The sequence below is a fragment of the Sphaerodactylus townsendi genome, linkage group LG01 (assembly GCF_021028975.2).
Source record: "Sphaerodactylus townsendi isolate TG3544 linkage group LG01, MPM_Stown_v2.3, whole genome shotgun sequence".
Lineage (NCBI taxonomy): Eukaryota > Metazoa > Chordata > Lepidosauria > Squamata > Sphaerodactylidae > Sphaerodactylus > Sphaerodactylus townsendi.
In genome coordinates, this window is record NC_059425.1 from 112,367,567 (window position 1) to 112,388,115 (window position 20,549).

The 20,549-nt window shown below is 41.6% G+C and overlaps 1 protein-coding gene across 1 annotated transcript in view; it reads left to right on the plus strand.

The window, feature by feature from the left end:
• Window positions 1-14,271, plus strand: part of THEMIS (thymocyte selection associated) — a 30,362-nt gene extending 16,091 nt beyond the window's left edge. The window contains exons 2-5 of the mRNA XM_048505542.1: window positions 6,599-6,760; window positions 7,540-7,998; window positions 11,510-12,561; window positions 14,257-14,271. Of these exons, the coding sequence (XP_048361499.1) occupies window positions 6,599-6,760; window positions 7,540-7,998; window positions 11,510-12,561; window positions 14,257-14,271 (1,688 nt within the window). The remainder of the gene's footprint in view (window positions 1-6,598; window positions 6,761-7,539; window positions 7,999-11,509; window positions 12,562-14,256) is intronic.
• The last annotated feature ends 6,278 nt before the right edge of the window (window positions 14,272-20,549 follow it).

Sequence of the window (20,549 nt, forward strand, 5' to 3'; positions counted from 1 at the left end):
ATTTCCTTTGGCAGCTCTCTCCCCCTTCTACATGTTCGCTACATTGAAGAGGAGACAGAAGAGGAGCCAGCCTTCTCTCCTAGCCAGAGGCATATCTGGGTAAAATGGAGCTCAGGGCAAAACCTGAGTTTTCCGCTGCCCCCTCCCCGCTGCCGCATGGCGGCTGCCCTCCCCCACCATGACCTTCAGATTGGAAAACTCCAGCACTCACTTTTGAATGCACAAAAACTAGCAAGCAGTTTGTACAACAGAGGCCCCTTCTGCACATGCAGAATAATGCACTTTCAATCCACTTTCACAATTGTTTGCAAGTGGATTTTGGTGTTCCGCACAGCTGCAAAGTGCATTGAAAGTGGATTGAAAGTGCATTATTCTGCATGCGCAGAAAGGGCTAGTCATTGGGTGCTCCTTTTTGTAACTGGCAAAGCTGAGATCAGTTCTATTGCACATGAGCTCTAGAGACAAAGACACAGGCCATTTCCGCACGGTGGTGGAAACACAGCTCCACTGGCATAATGCCAGTGGAGTCTTGGGGACCATTTGCACACTATCGTGCGAGCGGCTCCAACTTTCTCCCCAGTCGGAGAGGTGGCTTTGCATGGAGCCGCCGCTGGTTCAGCCCCCTCCACTCACCTTCCTATCCAGCGCTGCTCTGGAGGGCTGGAGGGACACGCTCATGCTGCCCTCTGACCCCCAGGGGTCAGAGGGCAGTGGGGGTGTCCCTCTAGTCCTCCAGAGCAGTGCTGGACAGGAAGGTGAGTGGAGGGGATGGGAAAAGCGGCATCTTCCCACCGATGCTGTTTGCACCACGCCGGTGGGAAGACGTCGCTTTTCAAAAACCTTGTTCGTTGAGCGAGGTTTGAAAGCGGTGCCTTCGCGCTGCTTGGGGTGGCCAGGACAGCGCTGCTGCAATGCAGCAGCGCCTCCTGTGCAAACAGCACCCTAGGGACGGCGTTTTTTCTGTCCCTAGGGCTCTGTTATTTGGCCATGCGGAAACGGCCACAGAGACAAAGAGAAAGAGGGGGAAGAGAGAAGATCAACCTGTTCCAGCTTTTTCTTTAAGACATCTCTGGTCGATTCCGCACTTGCGTTACCTAAGTTCGAGCTGCGTTCGACCTAAGTGCTCTGCACAACCACTGGGATCGCTGTGGTTTTGTACCAGCTTCGCCCCATGTAACGGTCAAATTTCCAACTCCAGTTGGGAACTACTAGTTTTTCAGGGAACCACGCTCGAACTCAGCTCGATTCCAGTAAAGTGCAGAATCTCTGGTGCCAGGAGTCCCCCATTCAGCCAATCACAGCTGAGTGTTTTGGGCATGTGTACAGCTGGCCAATCAAAAAATGCCACCTTTGTCCCTCCATTCCTGTGGCAGTTTTTTTATAACATGTGTGGGTATAGACGGAACATGGCCGTAGAACAGTAGCCAATCGGAACGGAGCGGCGAAGAGGCACAGGATGATTCTGCCCTCCAAGCTGGGATCAAGCTGTTTGCAGTGGGGAACAACAATGGCTTCGACCTAGGTTAGTACTCAGGGAACTGGGTCGAACCTATTTTACTCGTGTGCTGAATCGCCCCCTGTGAAAGCTTAGAGTGTCTGATCAAGATGGGAAATTTGTGTACTGCAACATATTTAAAAGGTAGCACTTTGTAATCCTTTGTCTTTATTGCAGCTGTTTCCTATGATCTCAAACACTAGAAATCTTAATAAATTGATGTTTGTCAAGCTGGTGTGTCTCTCTGGCATGGCAGTCCAGAGCAGGCATCTCTAGAGGGTTTTTTTTTTGGGGGGGGGACAGTTTATCTTTTATGAGCTGGAGGCCCAGAAAGAATTGCAGGAAGGAGATGAATGGTTGGAAGATCTTCCTAAATCTCAATCATCCCTTCAGATTTCTCTGAATTTTGGGGCATTTCAGCAAGCTAATTGTCATATCTTTTCTCCCTTGTACTTACTCAGCTGCTCAGGCAGATACAAATTTCCTGAAGCACAACATCAGACTGCATATGAATATTTTTGTTCTTTCAGCAATTCACAAAACCATATTTTTATGCATTACCTGGGAAGACTCCTAAGTGGGCAAAGATCCTTGTCTTACCTGGAAAATGGCCTCATTGTGCACTTTTTATCATCTGCACATGACAGAAGAGTTGACCATGACAAATCATGGGTGGGGGAAATCCCTTTTCTCCCCTTCCTCTTCTGTATCTCCTAGTTGTCATTGCTTCCTCCCTCCACAAAAATTAGTGCTGCCTCTGCCTCATCTTTGCAGCTACTATACAGCATGGCCCTGGCATGGATGGAGCTGCCAGGTGCCGGCCGGGTCCTTGTGCCTTGCCTCTCCTGCGATGTCCAGCAGCTCCCTCCATGCCAGGGCCACACTCACTGGTTTTGGGCCCTCCAGGAACTGTGCCACAGGAGAGGCCGGGCGTGCCCCAGCATGGAGGCCCAAAGCCAGCAAGCATGGCCCTGGCATGGAAGGATCTGTAGGGCTCTGGCTGGGTCTTTGTGCCTGGCATCTTCTGTGGCGTGGTTCCCTCAGGACAGGACAGGACAGGTGCAAGGACCTGGTCAGCACTTGGTGCCTCCCCATGTGACTAGATGGCATGCATCCGGGGACATTTGACACCACATGTCCCTGTGGGAGGTACACCTGTGCTCCCAGCCCAGATTACTATTATTGCTGCTGCTCTCCTAACTCTCCACCCACTTATTGTGCTATTTTTTATTTTTTAAATGATAGATTGCACTGAAGAACAATGGAGTAAGTTAACTTTAGGATGCATAAGTTATCCAGAGGGTATTGTCTGGGCTAGTATTAATGAACACTGAGAAGTGGGAAAAGTGCTTGATGCTTTCCTGTGGATAATGAGGCAGACATTTACAAAAAACTTCAGGAGTCAATGTATGTATATAGAAATAAGCAAACTGCTACAACTTCTTTAAACATACGTAAATACATTGTGGTTTATTATGAGACAACAGTCTGGGCAGTCCAAATATAGGGTGCTCAACTACCCACTTTTGACCCCACTTTTGCATCCACTTAGATGAAAATGAAGTTCATCTTCAGTTGGTCTAAATGGGAGGGAAGGTTTTTGATGAGTACCTCTTCCCACTGCAGGCACCCATATGGCACACCATGCTATACTCCTGAGGAGGTCTTTTTTACCTTTTCACTTTTCAGGGAGCACACTGTAGTAGGATTAGGTGGTAAAGACCTACTCTGCTTCTGATCCTTTGTATTTAACCCTGTGTTTTGATTGTAAACTGAAAAGTGGTATGAGATGGCATGGTATGGGAAGATATACAAACATATGTTCCCATAGCTGAGATAGGATATAAGTAATGATAGGTTAAAACCGTAAGTAATGATGGGTTCAAGCAAAGTGATAAACTGGAATAAGCTGTTCTTTGCACAAAATATGTAAATCACTTAAAAACCCTTCAGCAGATGCATGAGCAATAACTGGTATATCAGGAAATTCAGGCTGAGAGCAGTGCAAAGAATTTATTTTATATGAGAGAATCTAAAACTTACAATTTCCCAAATCAACTAATGCCAAATATCTTTTAGAGCAAACATAGTTTTCTTCTTCACATGTTCAAAGCATAGTGTCAAGATGCTTCAATTAATACAAGGGAGTATTGAGGAACAAATGGGGTAGGAGAGAACTGCTCCTGGCAGAAAAGACATTGGTCCATTCCGCACAAGCCCCTGAGAAAGTTTTGCAAGCATTTTCAAAACGTTTTCAAACCCCTCCCCCCATTTGTCCACACTCACCCCAAAACAATTCCTGGCTGCCACTTTGTGGTTGTTCTGTTTCTTTTTAAAAATGCCATGGAACTGATGCTATGAAGCTTCAAAGCCTCATGCTAAGATTCTCTAGGGGTCATGTCTTCTTTGCTAAAATAATTTTTTTAAATTAAAAAACTGATGAAACTACAATACCAAATGGCCTGTGCGAGCACAAAAACAGTGCTGATGAGGAAGGCCAGGAGGAGGAATGGGAAATATCTCAAAGAGATCACACAGTAAGTGAAAACATTTTCAAAACATTATTACACAACAATTGCTAGGGAACAGCAAAATAAGACATTTTCAGTCTGGAAATAAAACATTTTGGACTAAAAATGTAAAGGAACTCCATGGAGGAAACATTTTATTTTCTGATGAAAACATTTTATTGGCATTGTACAGAAAGGACTGGGACCTCAGTGGGACTTTTTGAGCAAATGACATTCCAGTACTTTTCTTTTGACCTCCAAATAAAGTGGCAAGAGTCAGGAAGTGAGGATAATTACAACCAGCACTCCAGACTCATAGTACTTTGTATAAACGTGATGTAACATAAAGGGAAGGTGAAAATGGAGGTAACTAAGGATTTACTTGCTGACATTCACAGAGGAATTTTTGTACCTCCAACCACTGTCCAAAGAGGTCACTCATAAAAGAGTAGTTGCGTCAGAGGTGTCCTTTTTGGGAGAACTGGCAATTCTCAGCTTAGAGCAACTGTATGTCAGTAGTTGCCTAGTTACAAAAGCTGGCCAGGGTTTTTTTTGGCCAGTTTCCTTGGATCATAATATTTTCCCATCAGAAGAATAAAGAGGGATCAAAGTAATGTGTTTTATTTTAAAGACTGAACAAAAAATGGCAAGATTACAAGCAAACATGAAGAAGCATACTTTAGTCACATCATTCTCTCTGGCATCATTTTAGGCACTCCCTCTCCCTCTCCAAGAGCACGAAGTTGTTTTGTCAAGGGCATCCTGACAAACACTACACAGATATCTGTTTCACAAAAATTCAAGTATAGTTCATCAGGCTGAATCAAGCTCAAAGTTAAAGTGAGTCTTTCAGACTTCACTCTGGAACACTTTTGAGACCTAGAAAGTTTAGCTGTAACAGTTGTCAAACAGTGTTGCACCACATGTAGACTATTTGAATTTTTTACCTGCTACTATTGATGTGCTTATGCATGTTCAGTGCCTTGCAATCTGTTCAAAATATTGTTTCTGTATTAAGACTTGCCTTAATATTGCAGTAACTGAAAGAAGCAAACCAAGATGCTTGAAGAAAATGAGTTCAAAGAAAAGAGAATGAGTTCTATTAAGAACTAGCGGGGCCCAGCCACGCGTTGCTGTGGCAATTGTCCCTCTCATCACAGTTCGCAACCCACACAGGTGCCCATGCAGGTCCAATGATCCCCAGCATAGCCTTTTGGGAGCAGCAGTGGCGTAGTGGCTATGAGCAGGTGCACTCTGATCTGGAGGAACTGGGTTTGATTCCCAGCTCTGCAGCTTGAGTTGTGGAGGCTTATCTGGGGAATTTAGATTATCTTGTGCACTCCCACACACACTAGCTGTGTGACCTTGGGCTAATCACAGCTTTTCGGAGCTCTCTCAGCCCCACCCATCTCACAGGGTGTTTGTTATGAGGGGTGAAGGGCAAGGAGGTTGTAAGGCCCGTTGAGTCTCCTACAGGAGAGAAAGGGGGGATATAAATCCAAACTACTACTACTACTACTATTACTACTACTACTACTACTTCTTCTTCTTCTTCTTCTTCTTCTTCTTCTTCTTCTTCTTCTTCTTCTTCTTCTTCTTCTTCTTCGGTGGTCAAATGGAATCCCTCTTTCCCTTTTCAATTCACATTATTATATGGTGCTGTCTTGGTTTTTAGTATAAGGTAACCCATTCCATTCCACAACGGAACTGTACAGAGTGCGAATTCCGCTGTCCATGAGGCTGGTTGACATGCACAGTCCTGGCTTGGGTAAGGTAGAACTGGGGCAAGGAGGCTATCCCAGTCAGGCAGCAGAGGCAGGGTGGTGAGGCGCTCAGATTGAGGCCAGCTCCCTGGGTTTTTAAAGGACCATGTATAAAAGAAGCGGAGCCAGTAGTGTTGGTTTGCCCCCACCTCGCAGATTGTCTTAGAAGAAAAAGGCAAATTCCAGCTTGCTTTTAGTAAAAGAGAGCTGTGGCGAATATGGGTGAGGAAGTGGGTAAGTGGTGGTTGGATGTGAGGGAGGGCAGAGTGAGGTGTGTGAGGATGAAGTGGATGTGTATGAGAGCATGTGTGTTGTGTGGTAATATTGGGTGAGGCACAGAGAATGAAAGTTACCTGCATGCGTGTGTAGGCAGGAACCCCACCTGACGTCTCACATGGCAAAGTGTGTGTGTGTTTCACTTCCACTCGTATTACCTACCAGTATTACCTATTTACTGTTTTCACTGCTCATCTCTGGCCATCTCTGCGAACATTCTAAGCCCTCATACCAAGCCCTCAGGCCACAGACAGACAGGCTGCACGAACATTCTAAGGGTGACAGTTAAACAGAGCCAGCTTCATGGCCTGGTGCGGCAGGAAAAAGACGTTTTACCTGGCTCAGGTATGGACTTTTGGCAATTTGAAGGTCTGATTACCTGCCCGCAACAGGGAGGGATGACATGTGAAAATTCGGGGGCGATCCGTCCAGCTATTTCGGTGTTAGGGCAACAAACGAATGGTTAGCTTTTTATATATATAGATAACGGATCCTTTTAAACTACCACTTGGAATCTACAAAACAACTTTCTTTATACATGTTTTCTCCTTCAGGCTCAGTTTCTGAGACGTTTGGCCATGAAAGCTGCTTGTCTACTGGAGATGTGATTAAAGTTGTTGACTTAAAAGTAAAAAAACTCAGTGCGGGTAAATGTGAATGTGAAGATGGCAGCCTATGCTCTCCTGCTTCAGTTGACCTACCTCTAGATTTTCCAGGTATTGTGTGAACATTTTCTGCTTAAATATGCTACCTTAGAAGTCAAAAAATTCTCCATGGTTATATAGTTCAGTAGAGATTATTTGGAGTTTTCATTTGGTATGTAACATTCATCCTTGTGTCTGATATGAGCAGATAGGAGTAAAGTGACTGTTCCTGAAGCACCCTAAAGCATAACAAGTCTATTCTCAAAATATTTTATGGACTTGCCCTATTCCTCAGGCAGTGAGCATCTCCAAGTGCAGAGCTACTGGGTTATGGTATTCTTCTAATGAAAGAGAGTACCGGATTTAGGGTATTTTTGAAATATTTATTTACCTATCAGGCACTTATTTTTCACCCTTCTCCTGAGGACTTTCCTTGAAATCTCATAGAGGTGAAGGAAAAGATTCAAAGTTTTCTATTCTCCTATGGCATTGTTTCCTTTCTCCTAAACTGTTTATGTCCGCCCATGAACACATGAATCTGGTCCATCAAGTTTACTTTTGTCAATTCAAACTGGCAGCAACTGCCAAGAGTTTTGGGATGAGATCTATCATGTCACCTACTAATTGATGCGTATATCTGTATATGTTAGAGATTAGCAGTTTTAATGTGATATTAGACACATATTTTCCTGATTTTTTTTTAAATTGTGACCAGGCCCCAAGCTTGTAAATTCAAGTTGATGACAAAGGAAATCAAATTAATAACAAATGAATATAGTCTATATACTTTTGCCTTTCAGTGCTAGCTGAATTAGAAAATATCTTTTCTGAATCAAACATCTCCCTTGAAGGTTTTTGCAGGTTAGTGGCGGATAAAACTCCCTATGTTAATGTTGAAGAAATTGTGAGAAAAGTTTCCATTGGACCAACACAACTACAAGATCCTTGCTTCTATAGTTCTGTGGATCTTGAAGTAGAAAATCTCAGCATCCACCAGGGTGAGAAGATCATATTCAGTTCCGTGGAAGACAACAATGGGACATTGACTGTCAGCTGCAGAGTAGACAGGAATAACCGATGGCATGCCTTTCTTCTACCTATCTCACAAGAAGGTGACTTCTATGAGTCAGAAGATAACAAGATTTATTCCCTGAAAGAAGTTGCTGAATGGAAAATCTCAAAGAGCAGATGCAGACATGTGGTATTTACTAATATTTGCTGTATTCAAAAACATACCAATAAATTCCCAGTGGATTTTGATGGCTGTGTTGTTCTATCACCAATATATGAAGTACATGCAGTGATGAAATGTAAGTAGATTTCAGTATCTTAAGATTTCATTCAGAACCAGTACAAAGACAATGGTGTGCCTGCTGCAAATGATGTTTGGACTGAGCAGTTATGAGAAGTGTTCCATATTTATTTATTTATTTATTTATTTATTTCATTCTTACTCCACATTCATTCTCAATTTGAAGTAGGTTAGGCTGAGAGTGTTTGTCAGGATTGTGAGAAAAATGGAAGAAAGCGAAACACTGTGAGCAGATCTGGACCTCCATTTATGGAGCAACTGGAATGTAAATGAACTATACAAAGTACTGAGTTGGAAATGTCTTTATGTACAATTTATCATTACTATGACTATTTATTATTTATGCCTCAGTTCTCCATAGCTTGAAACAATTTACAAAATGAAAAGTGCTGTCCCTGCACCCCATTGCTGTGGGTTGACTTTAAGATCTGGATAGAATCTTCATGATCCTTAATTTTCCAGCATGGTGTAGTGATTATGAGCAGGTGGACTCTAATTTGGAGAATCTGGTTTGATTCCTCACTCCTCCACCTGAGTGGCAGACTCTTATCTGGTGAACTGGATTCCCCCACCCCACTCCTACACACAAAACCTGCTGGGTGACCACAGTTATTTAGAACTCTCTCAGCTCCATCCACTTCACAAGGTGTCTGTTGTGGGGAGAGTTTGTAAGCCCCTTTGAGTATTCATACTGGAGACAAAGCTGGGGTATAAATTCAAACTCTTCTTCTCTTCTTCTATTTCCAGATGACATGGAGAGAACCTAAGATTGCCAGGTTGCCTCGCCTCCTGCAGGGGGTGGAGGGTAGGATTGCTAGATCCTGGTTGGGAAACTCTTGGAGATTAGAGATGGTGCCTGGGTTGGGGGACAGGGACCTCAGTGGGGTACAATGCCATAGGAGTATTACGCATGGGCCCAGGGAGCGGTGGGACACCAGCGTAAAAGACATCGGTGTAGCCCTTGGGATGTTCACACACAGCCCAGAAGCTGCTGCGGCTCATGGCAGCGCTTCTTCATGAGACACACTGCTTTAAAAAAAACTCACCTCTGTATCTCTGTGTATCTCTGTCAGGATGAGAGGACACCCCCTCCCCCCAGAGCCCAGGCAATGGCCCCGGGTGGGTGGTCAGAGGGCAGGTGGTGTGTTCCCTCGTCCTGACGGAGCTACGCAGGGACACAGAGGTAAGGGTTTTTTTAAGTGGTGCGCCAGAAAACAGTGGCATCCACTCAATGCTGTTTACTTGGCACCGGGTGGACGCTGCTGTTTTTCATTTGACCAAGGCAACAAAACACCATTGCAAGGGGGAAAAGAGCAGTGTTGCCTCAATTTGGAGGAGTCAGCCATGGGAAGTTTCCCCCCAAAACTGTGTTTTTACTGGGCCGACACTGGTGAATTTGGCCCGTGCAGAATCCGCCATAGAGTGTAACCTCTAAAGCAGTGATGGCGAATCTATGGCACGGAACCTATGGCACTCAGATCCCTCTCTGTGGGCACGCACAGAGTTCATCATGTGGGGGGGGGAAATCATCCCCCCCCCACATACACACATCTTGGCTGGCTTGGGCCGCTGGGCTTGATTATTAGCATTAAACCTAAGACCTAGTTTTGGGGAAGCAGTGTAGGCAACCCTGTTAAGCGCTGTTAAACCCCACTGATTTTCATGCAAAGAACTAAAGCGTGATCCTTTACCTGGGAGTAAGCTCGGTTGCTGGCAATGGGTCTTGCTTCTGAGTAAACCCTCCTAGGGTTGTGATTCACCCGTTTGAAGAGTTTTTATGACATTTTTTATGACATTTTTTATGACATTGTTATTATTTTTGTGGAATGTTTTTTAGCCTCTCCATCATCTGCTATAGTTTTCAAAAACAAGAGCTTGTCTTTATTTGAGAAATTGTAAGGACATAGGGAACAGATGTACAAAAAAGGAGATATTTGGAATATTAGATGTTCTAAAAATCTGAAAAGACTTGGTACTATATGCATATCTAAACAACTCTAAGAACACTTTCCTGGAAGTACACTCCAGTGAATAAAATTAGACTTACTTCTAAATAACTTGCTTAGGATTGCTCCTTATATTGTAGTTTCTGACTAATGTTTTTACATCGCTGTGGGGATTAAAGATGAGAAAAGCAAACAAGAAAGAAGCAAAGGGCACAGATCGAAAAGGTTGTAAAACAGAGCAAATGAGAATGAATTTGATCAGGAAGAAATTAACTCTTAATCTCAACCATCTTGTAGCTTCCCCTCCCCTTTGCATCTCAGACAATACAGAAAAAAATGCTTGCACAAAAGTGGTTAAAAACTTCCTTTTTTTCAAAAAAGGAAAAGAAAAGGAAGGAAAAATAAAAGAATAGGAAAAAGCTGGGAATTCAACAATAGGCATGGCTAGATTTGCTAACCTGCAGGTGGAGCCTGGAGTTCTCCCAGAATTACAACTGATAGTGAGATAACAAAGCCCTGTTCCCATGGAGAAAATGACTGTTTTTCAAAGTAGACTCTAGCTTTATATCCTATTGAGGTCCTCCCCTTCCCCAAAATCTTCAAGAATTTCCCAACCTGGAGTTTGCAGCCCTAGTCATGGTATATTTCTATGAGTGGTCTGGAAACTGGTGTGTGTGTGTGTGTGTGTGTGTGTGTGTGTGTGTGTGTGTGTGTGTGTGTGTGTGTGTGTGTGTGTGTGTGTGTGTGTGTGTGTGTGTGTGTGTGTGTGTGTGTGTGTGTGTGTGTGACTGAGAGAGAGAGAGTAAATTTACCAACAGCAAACTGGTCTCCATTGCTGGTGACACAGTGACATTATTTCTTGTGCACACAAGAAGTGATGTTGCCCCAATACAGTTAACAGAGGATTAAGCCTCAGTTTGTTGCTGGTAAGTAGCCCTACCAGCCAGCTGACTGGTGCTGGGGGTGGAGTCCCAAATCAGGGGCCCCTGCACACCTGGTGGGGGGTCTGGGAGCCATACATATTTCTGAATGGGGATTGCTATCATAAGCACCCATGTAGCTAAAAGTTCCACATATTAAGAATTTTGTATTGGCAATTTGGCTATAATATTGTTAAACCTTGTAAGTCTCAACAATCATGCTTATGATGTATTCATTAAAATTCATGTTGTCATTTTGATGTACATAGTATTCAATATAAATATATAATATATGAAATTATTTAGGAGAGCTGCTTTCTCTCTGATAATTATTGTTGTCAAAGCATAAACTGCAGTTAGTGCATCACCCTTCCCCCACAAAACTGCACATGCAGCAAATTAAATATTGTTATTTATCTTGGATAAATGATAGTAAACTCTAGCTTATTTAATTTAGTATTTAAATTTGTGAAAAGTCCTTGAATTTTAACTAATATAGTTTTCCAAGAGAGAACAGTTTGAGCAGTTTTCTGTTTGGTTGCTAATAATATAGAAATTGTTTGTATTTTAAACTAAAATTCCGATATAATTTCAGCATGATCTTCTACATTATTGTCAACTGAACTTTTCTTTTTATTTTCAGTTCAAAAAGAAATTGTTTGCTTCCTTTCTGATTTAGACGTTGAAGTCAAGGATGTAACAGACTGTTACAATATTAACAGTTTTCTTCAGCCACTATCAATGAAAGATATATTAAAAAGGACAGACAATGATTTCCCTATTGTTGTTGCAGTAATTGAAGGTCCCAGGGGAAACAAGCAACCATTTAGTTTATTGTGTCCCAGCAGAGAAATAGTCATTTACAAAAAGCATCAGGCAAAAAGAATCTTAGCTTCTGAGATAAAGAGTCGTTTCCAAAAAAGACACTTTTTGATTCCTACCAACTACAAAGGGAAGTTCAAAAGAAAACCCCGGGAATTTCCAACTGCCTATGACCTAGAAATTGCAAGGAGTAAAAAGGAGGAACTCCATGTTATAGCAACCAAAGCTTTTGAGTTTCCTCATGAAGAACAGTGTTCTGTCTCTATTGGAGACCAGTTTTTAGTCCCACGGTGCCAGACAAGTGAAGTTGATCAGAAAAGGAAAAAAGTGGCGAATTCTTTGGCCTGTGAACAAATCTTGTTGCCAAATAAAACATACAAGGAAGTGTTTCTTCCAATGTGCATGGAAGGTAGCTTTGTTGAAATTGTCCATGATAGGAAACAATATGAACTTTGGGAGATTTGCAAAGATTTGTGCATGCCATTCAATGTCAGAGTCTCCATAAGGGATCTTTCTAACCAAGAGGACATTTTGGCTGGTATACAGAATCTGCAGCTTGAAGAAGAGATCACAGATACTTACTTGTTAATTAGCAACTTTAATAACCCCACAGAAATCTGGGAAGTCCCTGTGCATCGTGTCAATATGGTTGCCCAGTTGCTCAGTGAAGATGCTGAAGATATTGTGCTTTTCCCAGGAAATAGTATCGTGGAAGAGATTACAGAAGAACAATATTACATGGTAAGAAAATATGAAATGGAAACAAAAAATCCACCACCCAGACCTCCTAAAGCTCCTATAATAGAAGAATCAAAGACATCTTTTTCTGCTATACCAGCACAAAATTCTTGGGATACACCAAGACCTATAAAGGTAGGAAGAACTTTGTGGCCTTGATGCACTCATAAATTTCTCAATTTATTATTTGTTTTGTGTGCTTAAACTGCTAAATGATCTTGCGGGTGGTGTGTGTGTACATGTGGTAAGAGCTGTCAAGGATTTATGTGCTTTTAAGTTGTTTGTTTACCCCACGGTATAATAATAATAATTATGTGCTTTTAAGTTGTTTGTTTACCCCACGGCTGCTTACCTCAGTGTAAGCATAACTCTAATATATGTAGGAACCAGAGATATGGAATCATTCACTTGCTTCTCTTATTTACCCCTCCTCTTACTTTCTGTGGTTATAGAGTCTCAAAAAAGCTGTATCATGTAATTCTTCTGAACATATAGATAAACTCTGAGAGTTCCTTATAGGAGAACTAAAACCAGTCAAATTTATTCCAAGGAAATCATGCTTTCAGATCATGCTTCAGTTTCATTCATCACTAATTAGTTTACACGTTTTCTCTAAACTAAGAAAGACTAGTTTCTATCAAATGTTTCTATCAAATGTTTTGAGCATAAATTTGCATCCTTACACATTACATGCTTTTGAAGTTATACTGTGTAAAGTTGGATCTTACATTTGTTGGGGAATTCCCATCATGCATTCCTGTTGGGGGGCAATCTCCCAAATAGCTTGACACTATGCTCTTTTGTGACACAGAGGTCAAAATGGGGCACTAGTCTTTTGGTGCCTTTGCACAGGGAACCCTCTTTCTCTTCTACTTTCTATTTTCTCTTCTACTTTCTATTTTCTCTTCTACTCTCTATTATAGGAGCTATTATTATATATAGGAGCTCTATTATACTCCCTATTATAGGAGCTGCCTCTGCCTCAGTTGACTGGGACTTTAAGCAGTCTGCACTGAAGTAACTTAGGAGGCCACACAGTGCTGAAAAATATCACATTCCCAGATGTTAGGATGGGTCTTCACCACTCCACAATTGGCTTACCTGATTATTATTGTTGTTGGGGTTTTTTTGACAGTCAGATTCACTGGCCAGCATAGTATAGTGGTTGAGTGGTGGAATCTAAACTGGATAACTGGGTTTTTTCTCCACTCCTGCACATGAAGCCTGCTGGGTGACCTTGGACTAGTCACAATTCTCTTTAAACCCAGCTTGCTTACAAGGTGTTTTTGTGTGGAGAGGAAGGAAAGGACTTTGCAAGCAGCTTTTGAGACTCCTTACAGGAGAGAGAAAAGCAGGGTATAAATCCATAGTCGTCTTCTTGTTGTGGCTAGTCTTGCTGCAATTGTCTCTGTTTCTTAGTCTACCTTCTACTTAGGGATCTCTGATAAGGCATTATGGTACCCACCAATGTGATACCTACGTCCTACTAATTTTATTCCACAAATATCTTTCTCCTAAATCCTGGGTTTTCTCCCAGTACTGGATTTTCCTCCATGTTATTATAGGAAAAGATAGTTAGAAGACCCTAATAGGTATCACCTTTGTGTCTGCAGGAGACACAGATTTGTAAGCCACTGTCTCCATCATAGGAGGATACCAGTCTTGGAATGTATGAGCATTTCGACATTGTCCCCCTGGCCACCACTAAAGGCACTCATGAACCTTTCTCAAAATCCCAACAGTGCTCACAGTTTCAACAAGGTTGAAAACTCTTGTTCTACTCTCTACCAGCTTCCCTACCTGCTTGTTTGCCCTTTTTCTTGTATCCAGGTGCTATTTGGTTGAAGGAGATCTCCATGTGGAAGGTCAAGACATTTTTTCCAAGGGGAGAAGAAAGAAGAGGTTGTGTGGAGGGCAGGGCTGTTACTGATTTCATATTGTACTTCTAATCCATTGTGGTTGACCCATTTCTCCTAGTAGCTGATTTTAATGCCATTGGCCAAAGAAGATATTAGCCTATTCTGGAGAAACATAAAGTTCTACAACTCTTCTCTATTTGACTGTGCTTACACTATAAATGTTAAAGTTCAGGATAAAGCCCTGCTGGCAACTAAAACTAGGAATAGGATACGACTATTAATTTGTTAAGAAAATATTGCCTGACTTTAAGTAAACATAAACAGAAGATAAAATTGTCCTTCTGTGGAATCTTGCTGACACCTTCTCAAAAAGCCCCTAGTGCCCTCTCATCGTTATCCTTTTCCCCCTGTACGAGAAACTATAATAGCAAACTGATAGCTGAAAAGGAGGCTTTTCTTAACAGATGCGATAGCTTGCAGAGTACCGTTCCATCATTCTGCTGAATAGTGAGAGCACCAAAGAATTCAGCAAAGCCAGATTATCTCTCTCCCTCTCTCCCCTTTTTTAATCTTAAAAGAGATTGGATTGTCAGTGGATTTATTCAGAGGTGTCACAAGTCTTTGCAGTGAAGGGCATATTATTCTTACTTGAAAGCATATATCCACCATCCTTGAGCCATAGCAAGAGTTTAACTTGCACAAAGAAGGGAGAACAGATTCCCCTATGAGTTATTTTGAAAGCCTAAGTGGGAATTAAGTAGTGCCAGTGCCTTATGGCAACAGTCTTCACACAGCTAAATTTAATTTCAACGAGCTTGTATAAACTGGCTAAATCACAGCTGGTATGTGAAATAAGGGTGAACAAATTGTCACTGACAGAATTCAGCCAATGAAAGCTACCAAAAAGCTACCACTGAAATAGGAAAGTATTTTTTTAACTTACGATGTGACAAATTTTAATTTCTTACAAGCAAGTGGAATAGTACTTGCTGAAGCACATACCAGACATTCGTAGTAGTTTCTGTTAATGACAATAAAATGACAATAAAATGACAATAAACTTGCATCTGTGCAAGAAGGTATTGAAAATGGAACAAACAAAAGGATCTAGACACAGTGTTTATTTTTCAAACAGTTATTTTTCAACCATGAAATGATTCATTGCTACGCTGCGTGCTGATCATTCAGGTACATCCTAGATGTCAGTGTCTCTAACTATATTCATATTATGACCTGGATAGCCCTAGGCTATCCTGATCTCATCAGATGTCAGAAACTAAGTAGGATTGGCTTTGGTGAGTATTTGGATGGCCAACTCCAAGGAACACGAGGATAGTGACGCAGAGGGAGGTGATGGCAAACCACCTCCCATTAGGGGTGCCGTATTCACATTTTAAACTAAAGGGAATCTGGACAGATATGGTTGAATCAATTATTTCATTTCTATCTTATCGCAAAAACTGCTATATAGGGTCATTTTGAAACTGTAATCCTATCCATACTTTTTTAGGCGTAAATCCCAGTGAATGAAGGGGGTTGAATGGGAACTGTGACCTTCCACTGAAATTACAAGTACATAATGACTCACCCAAATAATTATCATTGCTAAAATGAGGCACAGTAAAATAAAGGCTGATCAGGACAAAGGAAAATGCTGTGGAATTGGGAAAAAAGATCTGGTTGCTCCTAAAATGAATCCCCAATGCAGAGTTTTTAGTCATCATGGCTAAATGCCCTTCGGGGACACAGTGGTCTATTAAACAAACAAACAAACAAACAAACAACAACAATGACAATAACGACAATAACGATAACAACAATAATAACGACAACGTCAACGACAACGACAACGACAACGACAACGACAGTAATAATAATAATAATAATAATAATAATAATAATAATAATAATAATAATAATAATAATAATAATAATAATAATAATAATAATAATAATAGATTATACCTTCCCCGGAGATCTGGAGGCAGGGGCTTACTGCAAGTACAGCAAACAGTGGAAGAGGAGAAGCATGCACTGGCCGATTATGTGAAGTGATTATGTGAAGTGATTGAAGTAAAGAACAAACATTTTTGAAGTGAAGATGTGCTACGGACATTTGCTGAAGTGAATTGATTGAAGTGAAGAACAGACATTTGCTGCAAACCCAGAAAACCAAACAAGAATACAGAAAAAATGTGATTAAAATGAGGACTGAAAGCTGGCACAACAAAGCACTGCATGGCCAATTTCTGGAGAAAATCAAAGACAATGTGGATAACTAAAAGACCTGGCTGTGGTTAACAACTGGAACTCTGAAAAAGGAAACTGAATCCCTGATTTTAGCCGCCCAAGAGCAAGCCATTAAAACAAATTCGATCAAGGCCAAAATCGAAAAATCCTCAGATGATGCAAAATGCAGATTGTGCAAAGAAGCTGATGAAACTGTAGATCATGTCCTCAGCTGCTGCAAAAAGATTGCCCAGACTGAGTATAGAGACACAACTCAGTGGCAAGAATTACAACATAAGAACAGCTAAGAACTGGTGGGAACATTGTCCAGAGAAAGTAATGGAAAATGAGAAGGTCAAGATCATGTGGGACTTTCAAATCCAAACGGACAAAATGTTGAAACACAATACACCAGACATCACCGTGATCGAGGACAAGAAAGTGACGATCATCGACATAGCAGTTCCCGGTGACAGCAGGGTCATTGAAAAAGAACACGAGAAGGTCACTAGATACTGCGATTTGAAAATCGAGCTTCAGCGTCTATGGCACAAACCAGCTGAGGTCGTCCTTTAGTGGTAAACCAATGCGACGCACGCTAGACGCCATCCCAAAAACACTAGGGCAGCACTTGAAACATCTTCGAATTGACAAAATTAACATCTGTCAAATTCAGAAGGCAGCCCTGCTGGGATCCGCACGAATGCTACGCCGATACATTACAACTTCCTAGGCCTCTGGGTGAGGCTCAAATTGTAATGAAGGCCAACAACCAGCTGTGAAATCTATAATAATAATAATAATAATAATAATAATAATAATAATAATAATAATAATAATAATAATAATAATAATAATAAGCATAAGCATAAGCATAAGCATAAGCATAAGCATAAGCATAAGCATAAGCATAAGCATAAGCATAAGCATAAGCATTTTTATTGTCATTGTGCACGCACAACGAAATTTACAGCAGCATTCCTCGATGCACACAATTTCAGACTCATACATCATCCTCACTTTCCCCTTCCTCCACCCATCCCTACAATAAGCCCCAAATACATCAATATGAAGTAGCTGAGGTTTAGCATAGCCACAGCTCTAGAGTAAGAAGCTGTCTCTAAGCCTCCTTTGTCCCTACTGGATTCTGAGGGGCCCTTGTATACTCGTCAAGGCCAGATGGTAACAGTTTGAAAAAGAGAGTGTGCTGGATGAGGCGGGACCCTCAAAAAATTTTGGGCTTTATTTAGGCTTCGGGAATTATAGATTTCTTCCAAGGAGGGAAGAGGGGGCAGCGGATAATCCTTTGTGCAGTAGTGATCACCCACTTTGGAGGCGCCTTCCTATTCAGGCCACTGTGCAACTGGAGAACCATACAGATGCAGTAGGTTAGGACACTCTCTATATGCTAACAGCGGTAAAAGCGACACCAGAAGTTTTCCATCTAGTTGTTAAGCTTCGCTTTAAAAGTCTCAGAAAGTACAGTCTTTGCTGGGCTTTCTTAACCACCGATGGCAGTCTGTATGCGCCCCAGGTCAAGTCCTCTTTTAATCATAAGCGCCCATGAAATTTAAAACTAGCCACCTGCTCCACTTTGATCTCCATTTATAGTCAAGGGCTGAATTTCTGAGCTTAATTCCTTCTATAGTCCACTTATGAGCTCCTTTGTCTTGTTAGTGTTAAGAACCAGGTTATTTTCCCTGCACCATGAGAGCAGTCGGTCCACTTCATTCGATAGGCAGACTCATCCCTCCAGAGATGAGCCCCACCACCTTTGTGTCATCAGCAGAATTTGATAATGGTGTTACTATGATAGACAGGAGTACAGTCATATGTATAAAGGGTAACAGTAAAGGACTCAACACACAGCCCTGTGCGTGCCTCCCATTATTTAGAAAGTAAGAACTGAGGGAAACCCCGATTTCCCAGTCTCACCCCCTGGGAACGTCCATACAAGAAGTCCCTAATAAACACACAGATTGAATGTGAGAGTCCAAGATCCACAAGTTTCGATCCACCAGTCTTTGTGGCGTAGATTGTATTAAATGCGGAACTAAAGTCCCCAAAGAGCATTCACACATAATTCCCCTGATTTTCCAGATGCGTCAAAGCAGTGTGGAGGCTAATGGCAATGGCGTCCTCCGTAGATCTATTAGTCCGATATGCGAACTGATGTTTATCAAATGTATCTGGAAGGCAAGAACTAATATGCCTATGGACCAGTTTTTCAAAACACTTCATGATGATGTGTTATAATAATAATAATAATAATAATAATAATAATAATAATAATAATGGCACAAGTTCCAGTAAATCATAATAGTGGCACAAGTTCCAGTGAATCATCTGAGCAACGGACTACAAGCAGAGGCATAATACTGTTGCTCAGATGATTCACTGGAACTTGTGCCACAACTACCATCTGCCTGTGAAAAAGAACTGGTGGAATCACAAACCTGAAAAGGTCACTGAAAATGAGCACGTAAAACTACTCTGGGACTTCCGAATTCAGACTGACAAAGTTTTGGAACACAATACTCCTGACCTCACGATTGTGGAAAAAAAGAACGTGTGGATAGTTGATGTTGCAATTCCTGGTGACAGAAGGATTGATGAGAAGCAACTGGAAAAAAGCATTACCGCGATCACGAGGGATTTTAAGGATTGAACTACAAAAGACTCTGGCACAAACCAGTAAGTTGGTGGTCCCAGTGGTGATCGGCACACTGGGTGCAGTGCCTAAAGATCTTGAACGGCACTTAAAAACAATCGGCGCTGACAAAATCACCATATGCCAGCTGCAAAAGGCCACCCTACTCGGCTCTGCACGCATTATTCGCCGATACATCACACAGTCCTAGATGCTTGGGAAGTGTCCGACGTGTGATGTAATACAAAATCCAGCATACTGATCTTGTTTGCTGTGTATAACTGTATAATAATAATAATAATAATAATAATAATAATAATAATAATAATAATAATAATAATAATAATAATAATAATAACAATAATAATAATATTTTACAAAAAAGCATTCCTTTTACAAAAAAGCACTCCTTTTACAAAAAAGCATTCGACTCACTGCCACACAGTTGGATCATCAAATGTCTGGATGTCATTGGGGTTTGTGAAAATATTAGCAAGTTTACTCAAAATGCAATGAAACACTGGAAAACTGAGTTGTTCGTGGGCAACCAAAGCTACGGAACTGTCAACATCAAGAGAGGAATTTTCCAGGGTGACTCACTGTCACCATTGTTGTTCATCATTGCAATGATCCCACTGTCAACAATTCTACAAAAAACAAACCTGGGCTATCAAACTGCAAGAAATTCACCAAAAATCTCCCACTTGCTGTACATGGATGATCTTTAAAGCTTTATGGAAAATCAGAAACTGAAATTCCAGTCACCCCTGACCAACACACAGTCAAGAATCTTCAGCAATGACATTAGTGCTGGAGTTCGGCTTGGACCAAATCGCGCCACAGTGGCATTGAAGAAAGGGAAAATTACTGACAGTAAGGGCATAGAGATGCCTAATGGAAAACCATAAAGTGCAATCAACCTGAATCCTATAAATACCTGGGAATACCTACAGCTGGACAACATCAAGCATGGACATGTGAAAAAATGTGGTCAGCAGAGAATATGTCCAAAGGGTCAGAAAAATTTTGAAGAGAAACAAAATTAAACGGCGGGAATCACGATCAAGGCTATCAACTTACCTGGAAGCCATACCCGTCATCAAAAGATACACACTGTTGAATTGTGAACTGGACCTTAAGCAGAGCTGGATGATCTGGACAGAAGAAGAAAAAACAAGAAAACTGATGACAATCCACTACTCATTTACACCTGCGTTAGGGTGATGTTGACAAGACTTTACCTCCACCCAGAAAATCAGGAGGTAGAGGGCTTCTGCAAGTGAAACAAACGGTGGAAGAAGAGAAAGCATGCACTGGCAGATTATGTGGAAAAACAGTGAAGAACCAACATTGATGGAAGTCAACAGCAGAAAACTGCTCAAAGT